The sequence below is a fragment of the Scomber japonicus genome, chromosome 8 (assembly GCF_027409825.1).
Source record: "Scomber japonicus isolate fScoJap1 chromosome 8, fScoJap1.pri, whole genome shotgun sequence".
NCBI classification, from domain to species: Eukaryota; Metazoa; Chordata; class Actinopteri; order Scombriformes; family Scombridae; genus Scomber; species Scomber japonicus.
Window position 1 is genome coordinate 2,103,114 of NC_070585.1, and position 18,442 is coordinate 2,121,555.

At 38.2% G+C, this 18,442-nt stretch overlaps 1 protein-coding gene across 1 annotated transcript; it reads left to right on the forward strand.

Moving 5' to 3' along the window:
* Positions 1-672: 672 nt before the first annotated feature.
* On the forward strand, positions 673-17,035 carry LOC128363337 (F-BAR and double SH3 domains protein 1-like). Its single transcript, XM_053324303.1, has 20 exons — positions 673-754; positions 3,077-3,174; positions 3,337-3,382; positions 4,947-5,020; positions 5,901-6,045; positions 6,296-6,432; positions 7,604-7,667; positions 8,830-8,958; positions 9,322-9,444; positions 10,815-10,910; positions 11,011-11,127; positions 11,611-11,715; positions 13,698-13,853; positions 14,181-14,309; positions 14,872-14,955; positions 15,055-15,199; positions 16,144-16,244; positions 16,388-16,501; positions 16,625-16,882; positions 16,985-17,035. The coding sequence occupies exons 1-20, from the start codon at positions 734-736 to the stop codon at positions 17,033-17,035; spliced, it is 2,193 nt and encodes a 730-aa protein (XP_053180278.1). The 5' UTR covers positions 673-733.
* The last annotated feature ends 1,407 nt before the right edge of the window (positions 17,036-18,442 follow it).

An 18,442-nucleotide genomic window follows, 5' to 3' on the forward strand; every position in this document is an offset into this window, starting at 1 on the left:
TCATACTGTATTAAAACCACCTTTCCAAGTGAATATGCCTCTGGGCTCTTCTGTAGCTGATATTGTTTCTTTCTTATGAATCAATGTGTCAACTCTTCCTTCTTTCTGAACAAATAAACACACTTTTGTCATTGATCCAAAATGTAGGTGGGTTTTTGTTACCAAGTAGTATTGAGAGCTGTATGAATTTTAATAAGACCATGTGAAAAAAATGTTGACATTAGAATTCACAACTTAATATCACAATTTTGAGGGGAGAAAAGGTCAGTATTCTGTTATAGAACTTTATTATTTAACTGTGCAAATGAAGAGTCAGGATTTGAAGACAATTATTATTTCGGATAAAATATTTATTATAAATATTTCATTTTAAAGTTACAGTTACAGTTAAAGTTTTAAAATATGTATGTGGTAAAGTAATGGCAATGAAGAGGAGTTTCACATTTTAGCATAAAGTCACTGGACTCTTCTGCCCCCTGGTGGCCTTCTTCAAGACTGCACCAGAGTGGAGTGAACAGAGAGAGAGAGAAAGACAGAGAGAGAGGAGGAGAGAGAGGGGAAGGGAGGGGGAGGGAGACACAGAGAGAGAGAGACAGAGCGCGAGAGAGTATGAGGGAGGGAGAAACAGTAGCACATGTGCATATGAAAATAGTGAGGAAGTAGCAGAACACCACAGCTGAAACAAACAGACAGTAACGGAGACAATAACAGACACTATCAGCATCCAGCAGTAATGCAGCCACCACCCAGGAAGGTAAGGTGCTGCTCAGGGTAATCATTTGGACTTCTGTGGGAGGAGAGTTGAACAAGTACTTATACATGAGAGCACTTTGTGTCTCTGCTACTTTCATTTCTGCTCATCTAGCCCGCCTTCCTTTAAAGTTGCTTTGCTTAGTGTGTTCAGACATATGTTTAGACATAACTATGTATATATATATATATATATATATATATATTTATATACTCTTAAATGTATTTGTTTCTAAATATGATAAATATAATATGAAATATACAAGGTTGTCATCAAGGTGTTTGAGTTTATTTTGTATGTACCTGATTATAGACAGTACATTTTGTACTAGCCAGTCTAGTCTAGCCAATCAGTTGGATTCAATATCATTCCATTGAACATGTTCTCGGTTTTTACTGCAGTCCATAACAAGAAAAGGCAGTTTTTAAAAAATGTATACAATAGCCTATACTGTTTGATAGTACTTCTGTAGTAGGCCTGTTTAGCATTTCACTCTCAAACCCCAAACCAAGTTAACACATGACAAGATAAGAGAAACCTTCTTTCTTTAAAATGAAAAATTACAAGAAATAGTACAACAAAACTGTCAACCACTGAAAATGTGAATTTGATAATGTATTAGCTTAATGTGTTTTTGCTCACAGCAAAAGTACATTTATGATTTTGAGGGTTAATTATGGCTTTAAATTAGGTGAACTTTGACTTGTGAATTTCCACCATCATCTAATTGATCTATATATACTATAATGTAAGATACTTTGACTAAACCCAAATGGAGGAGGTTGATAATTAGTGTTCTTGATTACACCTGTCAACCTATTCAAGTCATATATCTACCATAAAAAGGTTTTGTGATTTTTTTGGGTCAGCTGTTGAGCACACCAGTTATTTTGCTTAAGTGACATGAAAAAGTGTGCCATAACTAACCCAAACCCTAACCCTAAGAGTAGTTTTTGAGTTAATGCCATATTGGTGTGGCATTGTAGGTTGAACTATCATGATCTATAATAGAGTGGGTGAGGTTGTTTGAGATGTGAGTATTATAAGTATTATAAGAGCTGGGCGGGCGGGGCCAGTGGAACCCCGACTACACATATTCAGTGGGTGGCATAATGCAGAAGCAAACCCGGAAGCTATAAACTTTTTTTTTTTTTTTTTTGGCGTCTTCTCCAGTCGAGCAATTCTTATAGGACTTTGAGATTTGGTCTGGTATCCAGGCCTTAGAAAAGTTTCTGTTATATTAGCACGTCAACAGTACAGTCCGACAATAATTCACACATACTGTTTATTGTGCATTTAGTGTCTGAAAACATTGTTGAAAAAGTGAGACTTTTTTTTTCTTAGCTTAGCCTCCGTAAAAGCACAGCATCACATATGCTTCATGGGGATGCTACATACTTTAGCTCCCACATGATTCTTAGATGTAATAGCTTCCTAGCAAATGAAAGTTATGTGATAAAACTAGTTATTAGTTTTGATAAAGTAATAATTTTGCCTGTTTGAAATGTAATAAAGCCGATAATGTAAAAACTTGCCAGTGATTTAATAAGTGTCATGGAAGTGTGACACTTTATATCCAATCAATGAAACTTAAAGTGAAATTAGTATATTATTACATTATCGGCTCCAGTTATTACATTTTTTTTAAAGGATGTTGTTTTTTTAACCTAGCCAATAACGCAACAAACAGCCAATAATGTAATAACTTATTACAGTATTGGCAAAAGGTTATTCTGTTATTGGTTCAGAAATGTTATAATGTTATCGGTGTATTAATATATTATTGGTTTTATTACATTATCAGAGGTTATTATGTCATAGGCTACTTTTGCCTACATAATAGTGATATGATGTAAAGATGAAACTGAGTTTACATTCCTAAGGAAGTTGTTTATGGTAAAATCATTAATATATCTCACCACAGTGGTTGAAAATCAACATACAACTAAGAAGATGACTAACACTAAGTATTCCCACATTGTTTGATTGTAAAAAGGTCAAAGCTTGAGCAACACTTGTATACAGAGCAACATTATTGTTAAAATATAGATAAGAAATGACCAATTATTCGCACCTAGACATTTATCAGCCAATGGGGAATTTCCTCTAACAATAAATTTGTTCTGTATACTACAAATGTTGCTTCCATGTACCTTGGAAGTAAGTGAAGATGTTCCAGAAAGCTCTACTCTGCTTCTCCGATGTTTTCTCCAATCACTTCACTAATGGATTTGATAATATAACCGAACCTGCCAATGAAGATGCGACAAAATTCAACATTTGAGCTTTCCCTTTGTGTGTTTCTATATGTGTGTGTATATGCAGGTGAAAGAAAGCCAGCAGGTGAAACTGGTGTTCTCAGAGCAGCTTAGCAAATTACAGAACAAGCAACATCAGGACACTGAACTTCTGGAGGAGATAAGGTACAATACTCTCTGTACTGGACTGTGAATATATTTTTAGGACATCCACCCATTGGGTTGTGTTAGAGAGAGAGAGGGGGATACTCAAGAAGATCAATACAGTATTACATTACATATCTGTCTATGTCATGTTTGTTGGGTGTTGTCTGTGTGTTCCCCAAGGTCCTTCAGCAAGCAACGAGCAGCCATAGAGAAAGAATATGGTCAGGTGAGTGCACACACAAACTATTCTAGTCCACTATTACATCTATTACTGGCACCTTTCTTCTTTTTTTTTAACTGGAAATGCTTATTATTTATCGATTAGAGGCTCCATGTCAGCTCCATGAGTGCTGTGGTGTTGTTTGGTTACTCATGTGATTGTATAGTGTGTGTCAGTATGTTTCATCACACTGTTATGTTATCCTAACGAGGCTTTTATGAGTGTTTCTCCTCTGTCGCCGTTGTCTTTATTTATAACCTCTCCCACTGGACGCTCTCAGTTTATACCGTTTCAGCGAGAGCTTCATGTGTTTTCGCACAATGTTGGGGAATGTGACATGTATGTATGTGTGTGTGTGTGATCCTCAGATAAGTTTGTGTGTGTGTGTGTATGTATTTCGGAGGAAAGAGGAGTGAAGAAAAGAAAAAATCAGTGCGCTGTTTCCTGAAAAACAATTCAGCTAATTTAGATACATTTAGAGACAGAGGTCAGAATGAAATGACGTTAAAAGGAACCCCGACTATTAAGACTTGTATTCTTTAATATATGCTATAATTGCCCTTTTCTACTAAAATACATCATTAGAAACACATGAAATACCGTCATTATTTAAAAGTCTTCTACGTTTGATTCGTATTTTGACATAAAGAGGCCAACATTACACTACATGTGCAAGGACCTCTGGTTTGATGACGCAAATTGGTTCCATTCGAGGATGACCACTACGTTTAGGGCCGTTCAAATCTTCGGCTCTGAGGAGTGAGGACGGAGGAGAGATCTCTGAGGACCTATGAGTGATGATAAAGGAGAGCAGCCTCCATGGAAGTTTCACTGGCCGACACACACCTTTATTGATTGATTGGCTGCTACAGCTGATCAGACTGATCTGATACATCACTGCAGTTTGACACTGAAATGGAAACAGAATAATCTCAAGTGCATCACTCCCAAGTGTTATATTTAGTTTTCTGATTCACCATCTAGTTAAAAACCTGATAACTGTCTATCTGATCAATAAAAGAAACAAACAACTTCCTTAATTTATTAGAAAGATTTCTCTTTCATGATCTATTATTTCCCACATTAACTGTTATTATGGATGAATATTATATGTTGTTATGGACACAATTAACATAAGGCATAGCAAAAAACACCCTGATCATATTCTGGGTTATTAAATAATGCATTGGAACCATTTGACGTCACTACCCAGACTGCATTGCGACATAAACAACAATGGCGACCTACGAATGAAAATATTTTTTTCACAATTTTATGAAAAATTAAGGTACCATGAGTGTTTTTATACCACATTGATATAGCTGATGACAATGTTAATTTAATGAGGCCTACAAGTTTTAATAGTCGAGGTTCCTTAAGGGTACTCTAATATGACACGGTGTAAATAATACTCACATTAAAAAAGCATAATGTGTATGTTTATAACACTAGTTACTGAACTATGCAGAGGTCAATAACAGTAAAACAAAGCCTGCCTAGTTCTCAGCTCACTACATTTCACTGTCTTTTCTTTGGAGTTGTGATGTCATACTAAATGCTGCAATTTCAGGCTCTTCAGAGGTTAGCTGTCCAGTACCAGAAGAGAGACTGGCAAAGAGGAAACACAGAAGCTGTTGCTTCTGGGTAATACACACAGATGCACAGTGCACACACAGCCTTCTCATCAGCTGTTTTCTATTTTGCTTGCTGCTCGCATTTCATTTTCAATGATTTCCAAGTGTGGAAAGTTACATCATGTTGCATGCAGTTCAATGTTGTGTCATGTCAGCAGGTTTGCAAAAGACAAAGACTATGAAATTGCTGCTTTTAAGTTGCTTTAAGTGATCATACATGATAAACTCCATGACACCAGCAGTTTTACACAGAAAGTATAGCGTATCTGTATGTTTGTCACCTTCCTATTCTTCCTCTGCAGTAAAGGGGAAAGGAAAAAACAGAAGTATACAGCTTGCATAGGCGTACTTGCATGACTTAGAGAGGGTGTTATACTTTCAGTAGGTTACAACTATAACAGCATTCACAAAATTTAGTTTCAAGTCAATTTGACACACTTTACCCCTTGCAATAGGCAAATGGAACAGCTCATGCCTTCACTGTGGTGGCAGAGTGGTACTAAATAGGTATGTTTGGTTTCAGTGAATGTTGTGGTTTGACGAAATGTGGAAATCATTCATTCTGAAAGCAGTAGAAACAGACTTTGGGGGAAAAAAGAAACATGAATGTGGTGCTTCTGCTGCACTTTCTAGATGCAAAAGTACTGTGTGGAGTCAGTTAAACACAACAGGGAATACATGTTTATGTTTTAAATCATGATTTCTTGTATTGTAATCAGAAGTTATGCAAAGAAAAAAAAGTGTAAATACATTAGTGAGTGATTAGTAGGGTGGCACAGCTTTGATGTATAAATGTGTGGAGAAAAGTAGGTTATAATACAAGTCTGGCATCAGGAGTTGTAAAATGTCAGAACTGATGTGGGTGTGTGTATGTGTGCGTGTGTGTTCAGCAGTGTGTTTGGCGTGTGGCGGTCTGTGGTCGATGCCACAGCTCAGACTGCTGCATCACGACTCGCTGCAGCAGAGGAGTATCGCAGACTGATTGGGCAAGTCTCCAGAAGCCTTCGCAATTCAAAGGACGTCCGAGCGAAGAAAGTGAGACACACACACACGCACACACACACAGATAAGTAGTGATCAAGTACTGAAAATGTGTAGACACTCATTAGGTGTCATTAATCATTGCATATGAATAAAAAAGCAAAACAGCACAAGTTAATTCTCTGAAATCCTACAGTGTGACCATGAAATATCTACCGAAGGCTATCAGTGTCTGAAAGAATCATTTTGGTGTGTGTGTGTGTGTGTGTGTGTGTGCGTGTGTGCATGTGTGTTTGTGTTATAGGGCCTGGAGCAGCTTCAGAGGGTACAGGGTGAAGTGGTGGATTCTCTGCGTGAGCTGCACAGGATTAAGAAGAACTACCACCAGCTCAGTCACATTGCCAGTGTTGCCAGAGAAAAAACAGCTGATGCACAGAGCAGGTCAGTGTGCACTAATGCATGTCTGTCTGTCTGTATGTGTGAGAGATGCTAATCTACAGAACAGCCACAGTTGTCTGCTGAAAAGAGGCTTGGGAACAGTTAAAGACATCTGATGATCTGAGATGCACTGTAGCATTTGCTGATTTCAGGTATGGGATTTACTTTGTCCATTAACAAAACTGCAAAGAATTGCAGGATGGCAAACCACCGCTATATTACTAATGGTTTCAGAGTTCTGTGGTCACTTCCTGACAGGAAATGACATGTGATGATAATAATAATAATAATAAAACATTTTATTTATAACGTGCCTTTACAAGTGCTCAAAGACCCTTTACAAAGGACACAATTAAAATATAGAACAATGTGGAGTAACACACCACCAAACAATACATAAAATGAAAAGAACAAACAATGTAGAAGGTTAAAAAAGACATAAAATGAAAAGAGGATAAAAGAACAGTTTACAGGTTAAAAGCCAGATCACAAAAGAACAGAATGTGAAGTTGATACAGGTCTGATTAACATTGTGATCACTTTAACAAAAGCAAAAATATGGAAAAATATTAAACTTTCCAAGCATAATTATAAGACTACCCTTAAAAAGGATTTATAAATGGTTCATCACACTTCATAAACCATTCACCATTCAAAAAATCATCAATGCAGGTTAACTTTTTGGCAAAAACAAATAATCCAATCTGAGATTTAGCAATACAAATAAATATTAGATCACTATTTAGTAAGAAACTGGTCACTGTTACCCCTCTTTTTTGTCAATGAGTTATAACAGCTTGTTAATGTTTAGAAAGGGCTCACAACCTAATTAATGAGCCAATTATGTACCATTTACAAAGCCTATAAGGGTAGACTTACTGTAAAGTGGTACCATATTGATTTTTTAAATCATGTGTTGCATCACATAGTACCACTGAAAACATTAATACAGTTCAACTACAACTAACTTATTTAACAATTCTATAGCATAAAATGACAGTGATGGCAAGTCTGTTAAGATAACAGACACTGAAGTTCTCCAACCTGAAGTATTTTAGTATTTCAAATGACTGTGTTAAATAATATTTAGTGAAAGCAAAAAGATACCGCATATATTATAATGTGTGGCTACAGAATGTCTTTTGTTATATTAGCGGTATGTTTTATCTTCCAGAGCAAGGAGGAGCGAGCATGGGATTTTCCACTTTAAAAGCGGACTACATAAAATGACTGCTAAGGTATGCTGCTGAAATGAAGTATTGTGTAAGAGCATTTCATATAGAACAGAGTGAGCTGTTGACCTGAACAAGTTTTATCCCCCCAATCTTATGTACACTGTGTTCACTATGTACTTATTTGTGTAATGTGCAAATTTCAATAGGTAGTGTTGTCTCAAATCAGTCATCACGCACAACTTACTGAAAATGATGATTAGCTAGTTAGCTGGCTAGTTAGCAAGCTAGCGTTGGCCAGATATTGTTGGCAAGCTAGCTTTAGCATTTGCGTTAACGTTTGCAGTACCAAATCATTAGACTGCTAAATTAACCCAATAATAACTACTAACTAATGGCTATGACAACAATATAGAGGGGCTTTTTGTATAATGTGGCAAAGTTCACCGTAGTTACAATGTCCTTGCCATTTCCTGTTTGACAAGTGGTCCTTTCCCTTCTGCTACGTAGCCAAGATGGCGACTGTTGACTGTTTTGAGTGCACTCATAGTACCTGATAGGGCCTGATTTACCAAGATCCCAAATAAATTGCATGCACAGTGCAAAATACCCAAAAAGAAATGTGATCAGGTTCTAGTGGAAGAGGTTAACAATTATATTGAGTTATAACAAAAACAAATATTACAAGTACACAATGGGAGAGTGAAGCCGGTTAATACCTGCCCTTCAAATGTATTATTTATAGACACAGTTACCGTTAGCAAAACTACCTTCAGGTTTGGTAAATCACAATGTGTATGCTAAATAACATATTTGCATTTTCTCCTCCCTGTATTTTGCACACTGGGGTAAAAACGTTTAAATATTATATTTTCATTATTGTAAACGTACTAAATGGACAGCAGGTATTATCTTGCACAAATTAGGCCCATAGTAAACAGCATTTTTCCATACTTCTCAGTGTGAATGCACTTCTGCACTCAAAATATTAAGTGTAAGTACAGATGTGAAGTTTGGAATTGAAACAATGGTATCTGTCCCATCACTACCTTTCAACATACATTACATGAATGTGGCACATGCTTTATAAACATGGAACAGATGCAACATTTTTCTTCTACTTCCTTTCTTCCTGCTGCTACACCTTCTGGCTAGCAGTGTTCCAGTTACGTAAATTTACCTTTAAAGAGTATTTTTTGTGTGTGTCTGTGTGTGCGTGCGTGTTCAGCTCAGCGCCAGGTTGAAAGAGTGTGATGACCGTTTGACTGAGGTTCGCAACGAGTATCTGCTGGCGTTAGCAGCCGTCAACACCCACCAACAACACTACTACACCAACGACTTACCACGTATTATGGAGGTAACACACACACACACACACACACACACACACACACACACACACACACACACACAAGATACATACGGAACTAGCAAAAAGGACATTATAATCATTTGAGTTGTGTATCTGATAAAAGAGTGACCACATCACTTCCTGTTGTGTTGCAGGCTAAGCACATTGCACAACACTACTTTAATTTCTATCATTCAATCTGTAGCCTTTCTACACTGATCTCATCACATGAGTTGTTAGGTATTATAATGAACAAGGAAATGGGATGAGGGATCAACATGGCTCCTGTAGCAGGTTAATTTGGCTATGCATAATGAGATAAAATAGTGGTGAAGGTATCCTAACTTTTCCTCTCTTTCCCCCCTAAAGCTAATGGACGGTGATATTTATGACAATCTGAGGAGCCACTTTACTCTGCTGTGTGGGACAGAGATGGATACATGTCTGGCAGCACACAAACAGCACAGCAGGATATGGGACAGTGTGGCTAAGGTATACATGCATTAGTGTGTGTGTGTGTGTGTGTGTGTGTGTGTGTGTGTGTGTGTGTGTGTGCATATGCATACAATTGGTATTCAGTAAAGGCAAATCTGAGCTGGTGGTATATGTAGACAAGCCACCTTTACTGCAGTGGCACCTCACTAAAAAATCATCAATCAATCAGTCAGGCTTTATTTATACAGCAGCTTTCATACAGCTGATTGACGAGCTGATAATAAGACAGAACAAGTGACAAAAAAAGGAATAAAAAAGATGGGGGAACAAAAAATATATAAAGACCAATGCGCGCAAGAGAAAATGAGAATGACAGAAATGTTTCAAAAAAATAAATAAAATAAAATAAATAAGAGGAAAAAATAATAATAGTAACATTTCAAAAACTTTAAAAACCTTTTTTTATAGAAAGAAAAAAGGTCAATAAAATAGTGCTTGTTATTTTTTTTAAAGCATTTTATTCCCTAGAAAACATTCTAGAAGATCCTGTTGAACTGGTTATATATTGAAATAAGTCAAATGCCATAAAAAGACTTTTACATTCTGTGCTGTTATCAGTTACTAGCAATTTTATAGGTCTCCATTAAATCCTCATATTTTGATCTGATTTGTTTCCTGGCTGATATCCACGGTATCATGTCATCATTATTAAATGATGCATTTCATCTACTAAGCCGTCATTAAGACATTTGGAAAATATGAAATGTGAAAATTCCCTAATAGTTAGTAAAAAAAAATATTTCATATGATGTGACGAGCTCTAACTTTAAAGCCATTAGAATATGTGACAGACCTTCAATAATCAATGTCTATTCAAATCTGTATGAGTCTAACATGCAAAGTATCCCACAGTGGTTCCTGAGACACCAGACACAAGACATTTCTCACCTCCTCTCTAGAGGACACGAAGCAGGGAGCAGAGGGGTTACAGAGAAGGTGACAGACAGAGAGAAAGAAGGGAAGGAGAAAAGGACAAATAGAAGCAATAGAGGTTTTTTTGTCAGAAGATCAGGGAAGAAGAGGAGGGGAGATGAAGTTTCAGAAGTTGACTGAGGGAAATTCAACACTTAGTGAGAATGTCTGAACTCACATGTGAGTGCAATCTGAAGGAAACACTTGAACAGTTGTTCCTTTCAAAATGTGAGTGGGTAGAAAGCATTTTAGCACCTTGGTTTTTTTGGTTTTTCTTTTTTTTTTGGCAGTTTCCGACCAGCAGACATTAAAAAACACTGCGTATTTGTTCACTCACAGATGTTTCAGATGTAAGCACAAACTCAAACTCTCATTGATTCACAGAAAGCAGCAGACGGGTGGGGATAAAAGCTTTTGTTGCTCTTGTTTAACATAGTTGCTTGTTGTGTTGTCAGGTGACCAGAGACAGAAATGTGCAGCAGTTTCTACAAGAGTCTGTTTCCTTCAGCAAAACATCTGCATTCAGTTTCCAACTAGCTCCACGAGACAAGGTGTGTTTTTGAGCATTGTGCAGAGGACTGATAATTCACCAATGTACCATGTGGTTGTACAAAAATATGAACCATGCTTGTTTTTCTGTCTTGTGTGCAGCTGTCTGTTCTGCAGGAGGTCAGTGCTGTAGAAGGGGAGGGCTGTCTGGTTAAGGAGGCCAAGAAATGGGCTTCAAAAGCTGCTAAAGACTACAAGATCATCACCCATGGAGAAAGGGTGAGACTTTGATTCATTTTCATTCACTCTTATGTATTATTTTTATTCAGTTGTGAGTTGTAATATTTAAAGGACAGGTTCACAATTTTTCTGTCTGTCTTGAAACAACAAACAGCAGTCACTCCTGTTCATACTGAAAATTAGAAGATCCCTTCATAATGCACTTACAATGGAAGTGATGGCTGAAGCTAATATGCAGCTTCAGCTGTTCAAATGACAAATCAAGTCTTCTATGTTTCATCATTACAGTGTTTTAGTGGCAAAGTCCCTCTTTTTGTTTTTATACTTCCACCACAGCTCAACAGGGAAACACTAAGAGGTAAAATGATGCTGACTGCTGAAGCTGAATATAAGCTTCACATCTACTTTGAAATGCATTTTTCTGGATAGATAGTGACATGCAAAACTGTACTATTTTCTTTCTAGTAACATCCAATTAAATGTGAAACCTTGAGATTATTTTAATATCTCTCTGTCCCTCAGGCCTTGCAGACGCTGGCGAGTCGGTTGAAGCTGTTGTCGGGGGAGACGGGGCTCAGTGTGGAACAGAAGATAACAGAAGTGCAGGACAGCGTCAGGAAAGCAAGGGTACTTTAAATTTGAAAAATTCAGCACCCAACAGTTAGTAAGCCATTCAAATCCTCCATACTTTGCACCCCATGCCTTCTATTAAAATGGTAGGCTGGTTATTTATGGGTATCTCATGCAAATTAGATGAACTGTGGCTGGAACATTTTGCATGCTTGAAGCAGTAAATACCCTGTTGCATATACTACTATACATACAGAACAAACCACTATATGCATAAAACACTTTATTTACTGTAACAGCTCCAGAACCTCGCCCCTCTTGCCAGTCACAGACATATATTTCTTCCTTGCAGCAGTTTGCAGTAATTAGCTAAATGCATCATCATCATACACCATCAAAGCCAACTTTCCATTTCAAAGCGAGCAGAGTGTGGATGTGGTTAACACATTGTAAACCAGACCTGCAGCATCACCTCTTGTATATTTACCAGGAAGCCTCTATTAGTGCTCAGTGGAGGAGATGAAAGAGTGTAAACACCCTTTCCATGGTAAAGAACGTAATTAGTAATAACATTGACAAGTATCCCAGTTAACCATAAGGGTGAGCTGCTGAAGACTCTGCTACTGGCACATGTAAATGGATTGCTGTCCTTTTTTAAAATGTTTAACCATTATAAGTAACGTTGTTATGGGATTCCATCGATTTGCACTTCTATCACATTATTGGACTCATGATTGACAGTTAAAAAAAGAGAAAAGACCATTGCCGATGCTGCAGAACCATCTTTTTATTCCACATATTCTTCCTATCAAAATCTGGTGCCTGCATACACTACCCACGATGCAACTTATCCAATCAGAATGAAATAAAAGTTGTTTGGGGGAGATGAAATTCAGTGCCCAGGGACTACTGGGGTCCAAATGTGGCCTGCCCCATTCAACTGACTCAACTAATTGGCCTCACTTGAAGGCATTGATCAGATTTCACACAGCTACTTCTGGAGCCACAATGGACTTAATACTGCTGTTTTCACATATAATAATAATATCAGTCGATAATCACAGGGCACTGCAATAACTGTCTCACATCATCATTTTTAATATACATTTTTTGGTTGCTTTTTAATCTGTTCTTACCTTCATTTTTAACTTCAAAGTCTTTGTATATATGTTCTTATTTATTTATGTATGTGTCTGTATGAACTACTGGATCTATCTATCTATCTATCTATCTATCTATCTATCTATCTATCTATCTATCTATCTATCTATCTGTCTATCTATCTATCTATCTATCTATCTATCTATCTATCTATCTATCTGTCTATCTATCTATCTATCTATCTATCTATCTATCTATCTATCTATCTATCCATCCATCCATCCATCCATCCATCTATCCATCCATCCTGAGTAACAGCTGCCACATTGCTTTACTGGTTGACTGCAGATTGTGTGTGATGCCGCACCAGATTGACCCTTCAATTCTTCAATTTAAAATACAGACTTTGTTTTTAACAGCAAGTGAATTTGATACTTATTTTAAAAAAAGCAAATAGCATCTGATTCAGCTGGTGATGGTTTCCTTAACACAGAGTACATAGTTGGAAGTATGGATTTAAATTAAAAATTCAGATTCTGTAGTCAAGCCCCTCCCGACACTGACACTGTTGCCCCCCATTACTAATTTATGTTACAACCTCCTCTTCTTAATTTTATTTTGAAAAAACAACTTATTATTGTGGCTGATTCTTTCTCTTCTTTTGTTTTTTTCTTTCTTTTGGCACCCCCTGCTGGGCTTTTTGATACTGCTGGCATTGACCATTTTCCTCCAGTGTATCATTTCCCCCCCACATTCATTGATACAACCTTACCACAGTGCATTGTGGCCTGCTAACCAATCATCAAATACCCACCAATGAAATTGACCATCATAGAGGGCCCCTTTCTACTCAAAGACCCCTGAGCACTTGAGAAGAATGCCCATATGTTAAATCCAGCCATGTATGTTTTAAAGGCACTTCTGTGTCCCTGTCTCAGCTCAGCAGGGTGAAGGCAGAGGCCCGTCTGGCTCTGCTGTCAGAGAGCGTTGCTGGAATCGAACTGTGTCTCCATAACGCCATGAACCAGGCGGAGGAGGAGCTGGAGAGAGAGAGACGGCTCAGTGAACAGAGGAAGTCTACCGAGGACTTTTCAGTACGCATAAATACACATTTAAACACACACACACACACAGCTGAGCTCATCACAATCTTGAATCCATAGACGCATTTTGATCCTTGTGGCTAAAGGCTCTGCATCATTTACAGACAATTGCTCGGTCGTGACAAAGCTGCCTTATCACTGCTCTGCATTAATATGCAAAGCCGTACATACACACTGCGCAGTACTCAACTAGGTCATCCGTCTCCCTCTGGAGCTTCATTAATTGCAAGAAGGAGCTCAGATTCTCAGCGTGGTGAGGTTCCAGGATCCTATAATTTTAAAAAAAAAGTCCTCCTGTGTGTCCTGTGTGGTTTCCAGGAAGAAGAGTTTGAGCTGACCGACTTTGAGGACTACGATGATGAGAATGGAGACATTTTCGCAGATCCAGCCTCAACATCTGGAGTGTGTGTTTACCCTGCAGCCTGTAGAGTGGTCTATAGCTACCAGGTAGTGCACAGTCTTTAGAAGTCAGTTTAGATGCTCTTATCAAGATCAGGACTGCAAGAAAATCATACAGAGTGTTGTGGTTGATATCTTGAGATCTTCTGTGATATATTTTAAATAGCAATGTGATCATCTATGACCGATTTGGAACTTCCTGTATGTTCTTGCAAATACACAAAACAAGGCAACTGTCAAATGTCAACATGTCAGCTTCTTCATGATACCTCTCTAACCGCTGTGGTCATGAAAGTTTGAGGAAGTAAGATGAAGTCACAGGCCAGAAAATGTTGAGAAAGTCTCTGTTACACATTAACAGTTTGATCTGTCTAGAAAGATATTACTTTTCAACTGTATGTGCTATTCATCAGAAGACTTTTGAAGGTCATCTTTATCCTCCTACACATCTGAAATCAGAGGAACATCGTGGTAAATTCCGAAAAGAAACAGAAAAAAAATCCCAGAAAAACCCCCCAAAACCCACTCAAACATAATGACAATTGTATGGATGCAGGAAGAAACACTGTGTAATGTTTTACCTGTATGAAAAGTCCATTACTTCCTATAGGCCAGCCAATCAGATGAACTGTCAATTTTGGAAGGAGAAGAGCTTCAAGTGATCGAGGATGGAGACATGGAGGACTGGCTGAAGGTAACAGCTGATCACTTGGTTGCTAACATATTAGACTTACATTATTTGTCTGTGTTTCATATGTATCTCTGTGTATCTGTTCACATAACGCTTCTCCAGGTGTGTAACTCGTGTGGTCAGGTCGGGTATGTTCCTGAGCGTTATGTGCAGTTCTTGTGTCTACCAGCAGAGGACACTGTTCAACTGGACAGCTCTTTCAGCTCCACCTCATCCGCAGGGAATAAAGAAAGGGCAGGGAGCCGAGGTTAGTGTATGTGTGTCCGTTCTCAGTGTTTGTGCATTGGAGGCTTCAAGTTTCTACGCCACACTTGTGTAAGTTACATACTGGACCACGATTGGCTCCAAACTAGCTATGATGTCACAAATCCTGCTCATATTCACTGCTAAAACTCAGATTGTCAGTGAGCTCCAAGAACATTCTGTCAGCAGATAAATGTGAAAAACTCTAAACTCTGTACATACATCATTCTGCACAGAGAAGAGAACAACATCCACCTTTTATTCGTGCACTTTGAACAAAAATAGTTCAAAGCAGAGTATTTTTTATATCAATCAGCACTTCATACATAGAGCAGGTCTAGACTTAGACTTAGACTAGACTTAATTTAACCCAACATTGAAAAAACCAAGAGTACATGTCTGGAGGGGGTCTTTAAAGGTGCACTATGTCAGATTTGGCCACCTGCACCATCCAAACAGAGGACAGCATATCACCAGAAAACACATTGCACAGGCACAGACAATAGAGACATTAGATCCAGCAGTAAATTCCCAAAGAGCTGTACAGATCAGTTCATTAGGTCATGCAGCTGAGATGAGCAGCTGTCTCACACAGCCAGCAGCTGCAGCAACAGATCATCTGTTGTGCAAATTTGCAAATAAGCATTATTTAGATAAACTGAGCACACTCTGGGAATGTAAATGATTACTTTCTTACTTGGAAGAATATTAAAACTTAACAAAGAGAAATAGCAACAGTCCTACCAGCTTTCAGTCAGCCTGCCATTGCTGCTGTGGTGGCTCAGGCCCAATGCTGCTAGGTTGGAAATGTTCAAGAATCGTACCATTTGTGTGTTAATGTGTCAGTATTAGCATTTCATGTATATGCAAAATGATCCATAATAAGGTGGGGCAGTGGTGTGAGTGTGTGTGTGGTAATAATCCAATCTTATTTGAACCTTGTGTCAGGTGTGGCACGAGCTCTGTACTCCTACCAGGGTCAGAGTGCAGAGGAGCTTTCATTCCAGGAGGGGGCGCTGATACACCTTATGCGCTCTCGGCATGGAGAGGTGTGTGTCATGCGGACCAATTCAAGGGCTGATTTCATGTCTTTCACCTGTTTTTGTTTTTTTCATTTGTGTATCATTAACCATTTTGCTCCAACAGATTTGTCACAACAGATTTCTTTGAATGTTTTTTTTTTGTCTTTCAGGTGGATGATGGCTTTTGGGAGGGAGAGCTGAATGGACGGATTGGCGTCTTCCCATCGTTGGTGGTGGAACTGGTCCATGAGGAAGGGGACGAAGAGGAAAAGGAGGAGGAGGAGGTGGGGCTTTGCATATGATTCCCTTATAAACACAAGCGTCCTGTAAGACAGGATGATTTTTTACAGATGATGAGGTTCCAGATATCACTCATTGCATCTCTAATATTTATTCTTTTACTCCAGCCTCTCCCCACTCCCACCATGCCTCACTTCTCTCCCCCCATCCCAATACCCTCAAACCAGGACAAACAGCATGTCGCTCCCACAGGGCTGCCGAGGTTGCCAGACAACAGACTGGGTTGGTTTAGTATTCCCTACATGAAACATGTTAGTGAAGGTAGAAACAGCTGCCTGTGTTTTCATGTCTCTTTGTCTCTCCTGTCAGACACTGCAGGCAGCAGCCATAACTCTCCAGATCTGAACAGCAGCAGACTCAGACCAGTATGTACTGTTAACAACAACAATGGCAAATTAAAATGTGTAATTGTACTGAAAAGGTCCAATGATTCAACACATCTTTCTCCCAACCTGTTGCTGTTTTAGTGTCGAGCACCGCCTCCTCCTCCAACACAGAGGCTTTCACCTCAGCCTTGAGACCAGGACTGGAAGGAAGCTTCACAAGAAGACATGTCTTATTATGAGCAAAGTCTTTCTGATTTTGTTCCTTTTATTATATGTCAAATATTTATCTTTTTTTTGCGGTCACCTTAAATACCAAAGTCATCCATGTGTCACTTTATAGCAGTGATACTAAGCTCCACATGAGCAGAGACAAACTGCAGCTGCTAACTAGGAGCAACAATATGCAACGTAAGGGTAAAATAATGCTAACATATGAGTTGAATTATAATGAATTTATGCAGCACCTTAAAACCGTAGCTTTATCTTTTGGCTACCGAGCTAATACCACATTATGTAGCGCCTCATACCTGTAGCTTTAGCTTTTGGCTACCGAGCTAATACCACATTATGTAGCGCCTCATAACCGTAACTTTAGCTTTTGGCTACCGAGCTAATACCACATTATGTAGCGCCTCTTAACTGTAGCTTTACCTTTTTAGCTACCGAGCTAATACCACATAGCGCCTCTTAACTGTAGCTTTAGCTTTTGGCTACCGAACTAATACCACATTATGTAGCAGTCTTTACAGAGCAGATAACAAGCAGCACAGCTAACAATCTAACTGCTAAGCATATAAAAGAGCATAAATTCTACCTGAAAAGAAATATAAAACAGTGTTTGAAGTATTTTGTAGCTTTTCGTGAACTGACAGGATTATATTAATATTAATTTCCATTAGAGGCCTTGTGTGGACTTTCAGGTCATGACTTTACAATTAAAAGTTAGTTCAACAAAACATTGGGAGAATATAATATGTGAGCACAGTGAAAGTTTATGGATTAATTATTACTGGTTGTTTTTTTAAATTTCGTATCTGCCAAGATTATCTAAATTAAGTGAATTTTAATCATCAGGACCATTGTGTGCATAAAGATGAATGTTGTTGTAGCCTACTGTGTTTATGGATGTTTTGCCATTTATCTGTGGGAAAGTTTATCTACATGAAACATTGTGAAAACATGATGTGATTTGTTTTCTTTTGGACAATAGTAGAGGTTGATGGCACAGCAGAATGGCCTATCCAATGATAGTATTCCATGCAACAGTATAGTAATATTTTGGCTTGTGTTGTACTACCCGCCTTTCTCTGGTGCCATCAAGCTCACAAGAACAAAACACACGCCTGCACACATCTGAAAAGCAAGAATTCTGATATTTTATTTCTTTAGAATAAATTATGATACATCTGCAAATTTACAAGTCTCACAAATCTTCTGCCTGTGTATTATATTGTACATATTTTCCAGCTTATGTTAACCTGGATAAATGGAATATACATCTCAACATTATTACAAACCCCCTGATTTGATCAATCAAGCTGTTTGTTAAAATGAGAGTATTTACAGTATAATGAACATGGAGAATTTATGAGTTTAGAG

Coding starts and splice junctions, on each gene's coding strand:
- LOC128363337 (XM_053324303.1), top strand. CDS start 734: ATGCAGCCACCACCCAGGAAG. Junction 10,911..11,010: donor AACTAGCTCCACGAGACAAG/GTGTGTTTTTGA, acceptor TCTTGTGTGCAG/CTGTCTGTTCTGCAGGAGGT. Junction 11,716..13,697: donor ACAGCGTCAGGAAAGCAAGG/GTACTTTAAATT, acceptor TCCCTGTCTCAG/CTCAGCAGGGTGAAGGCAGA.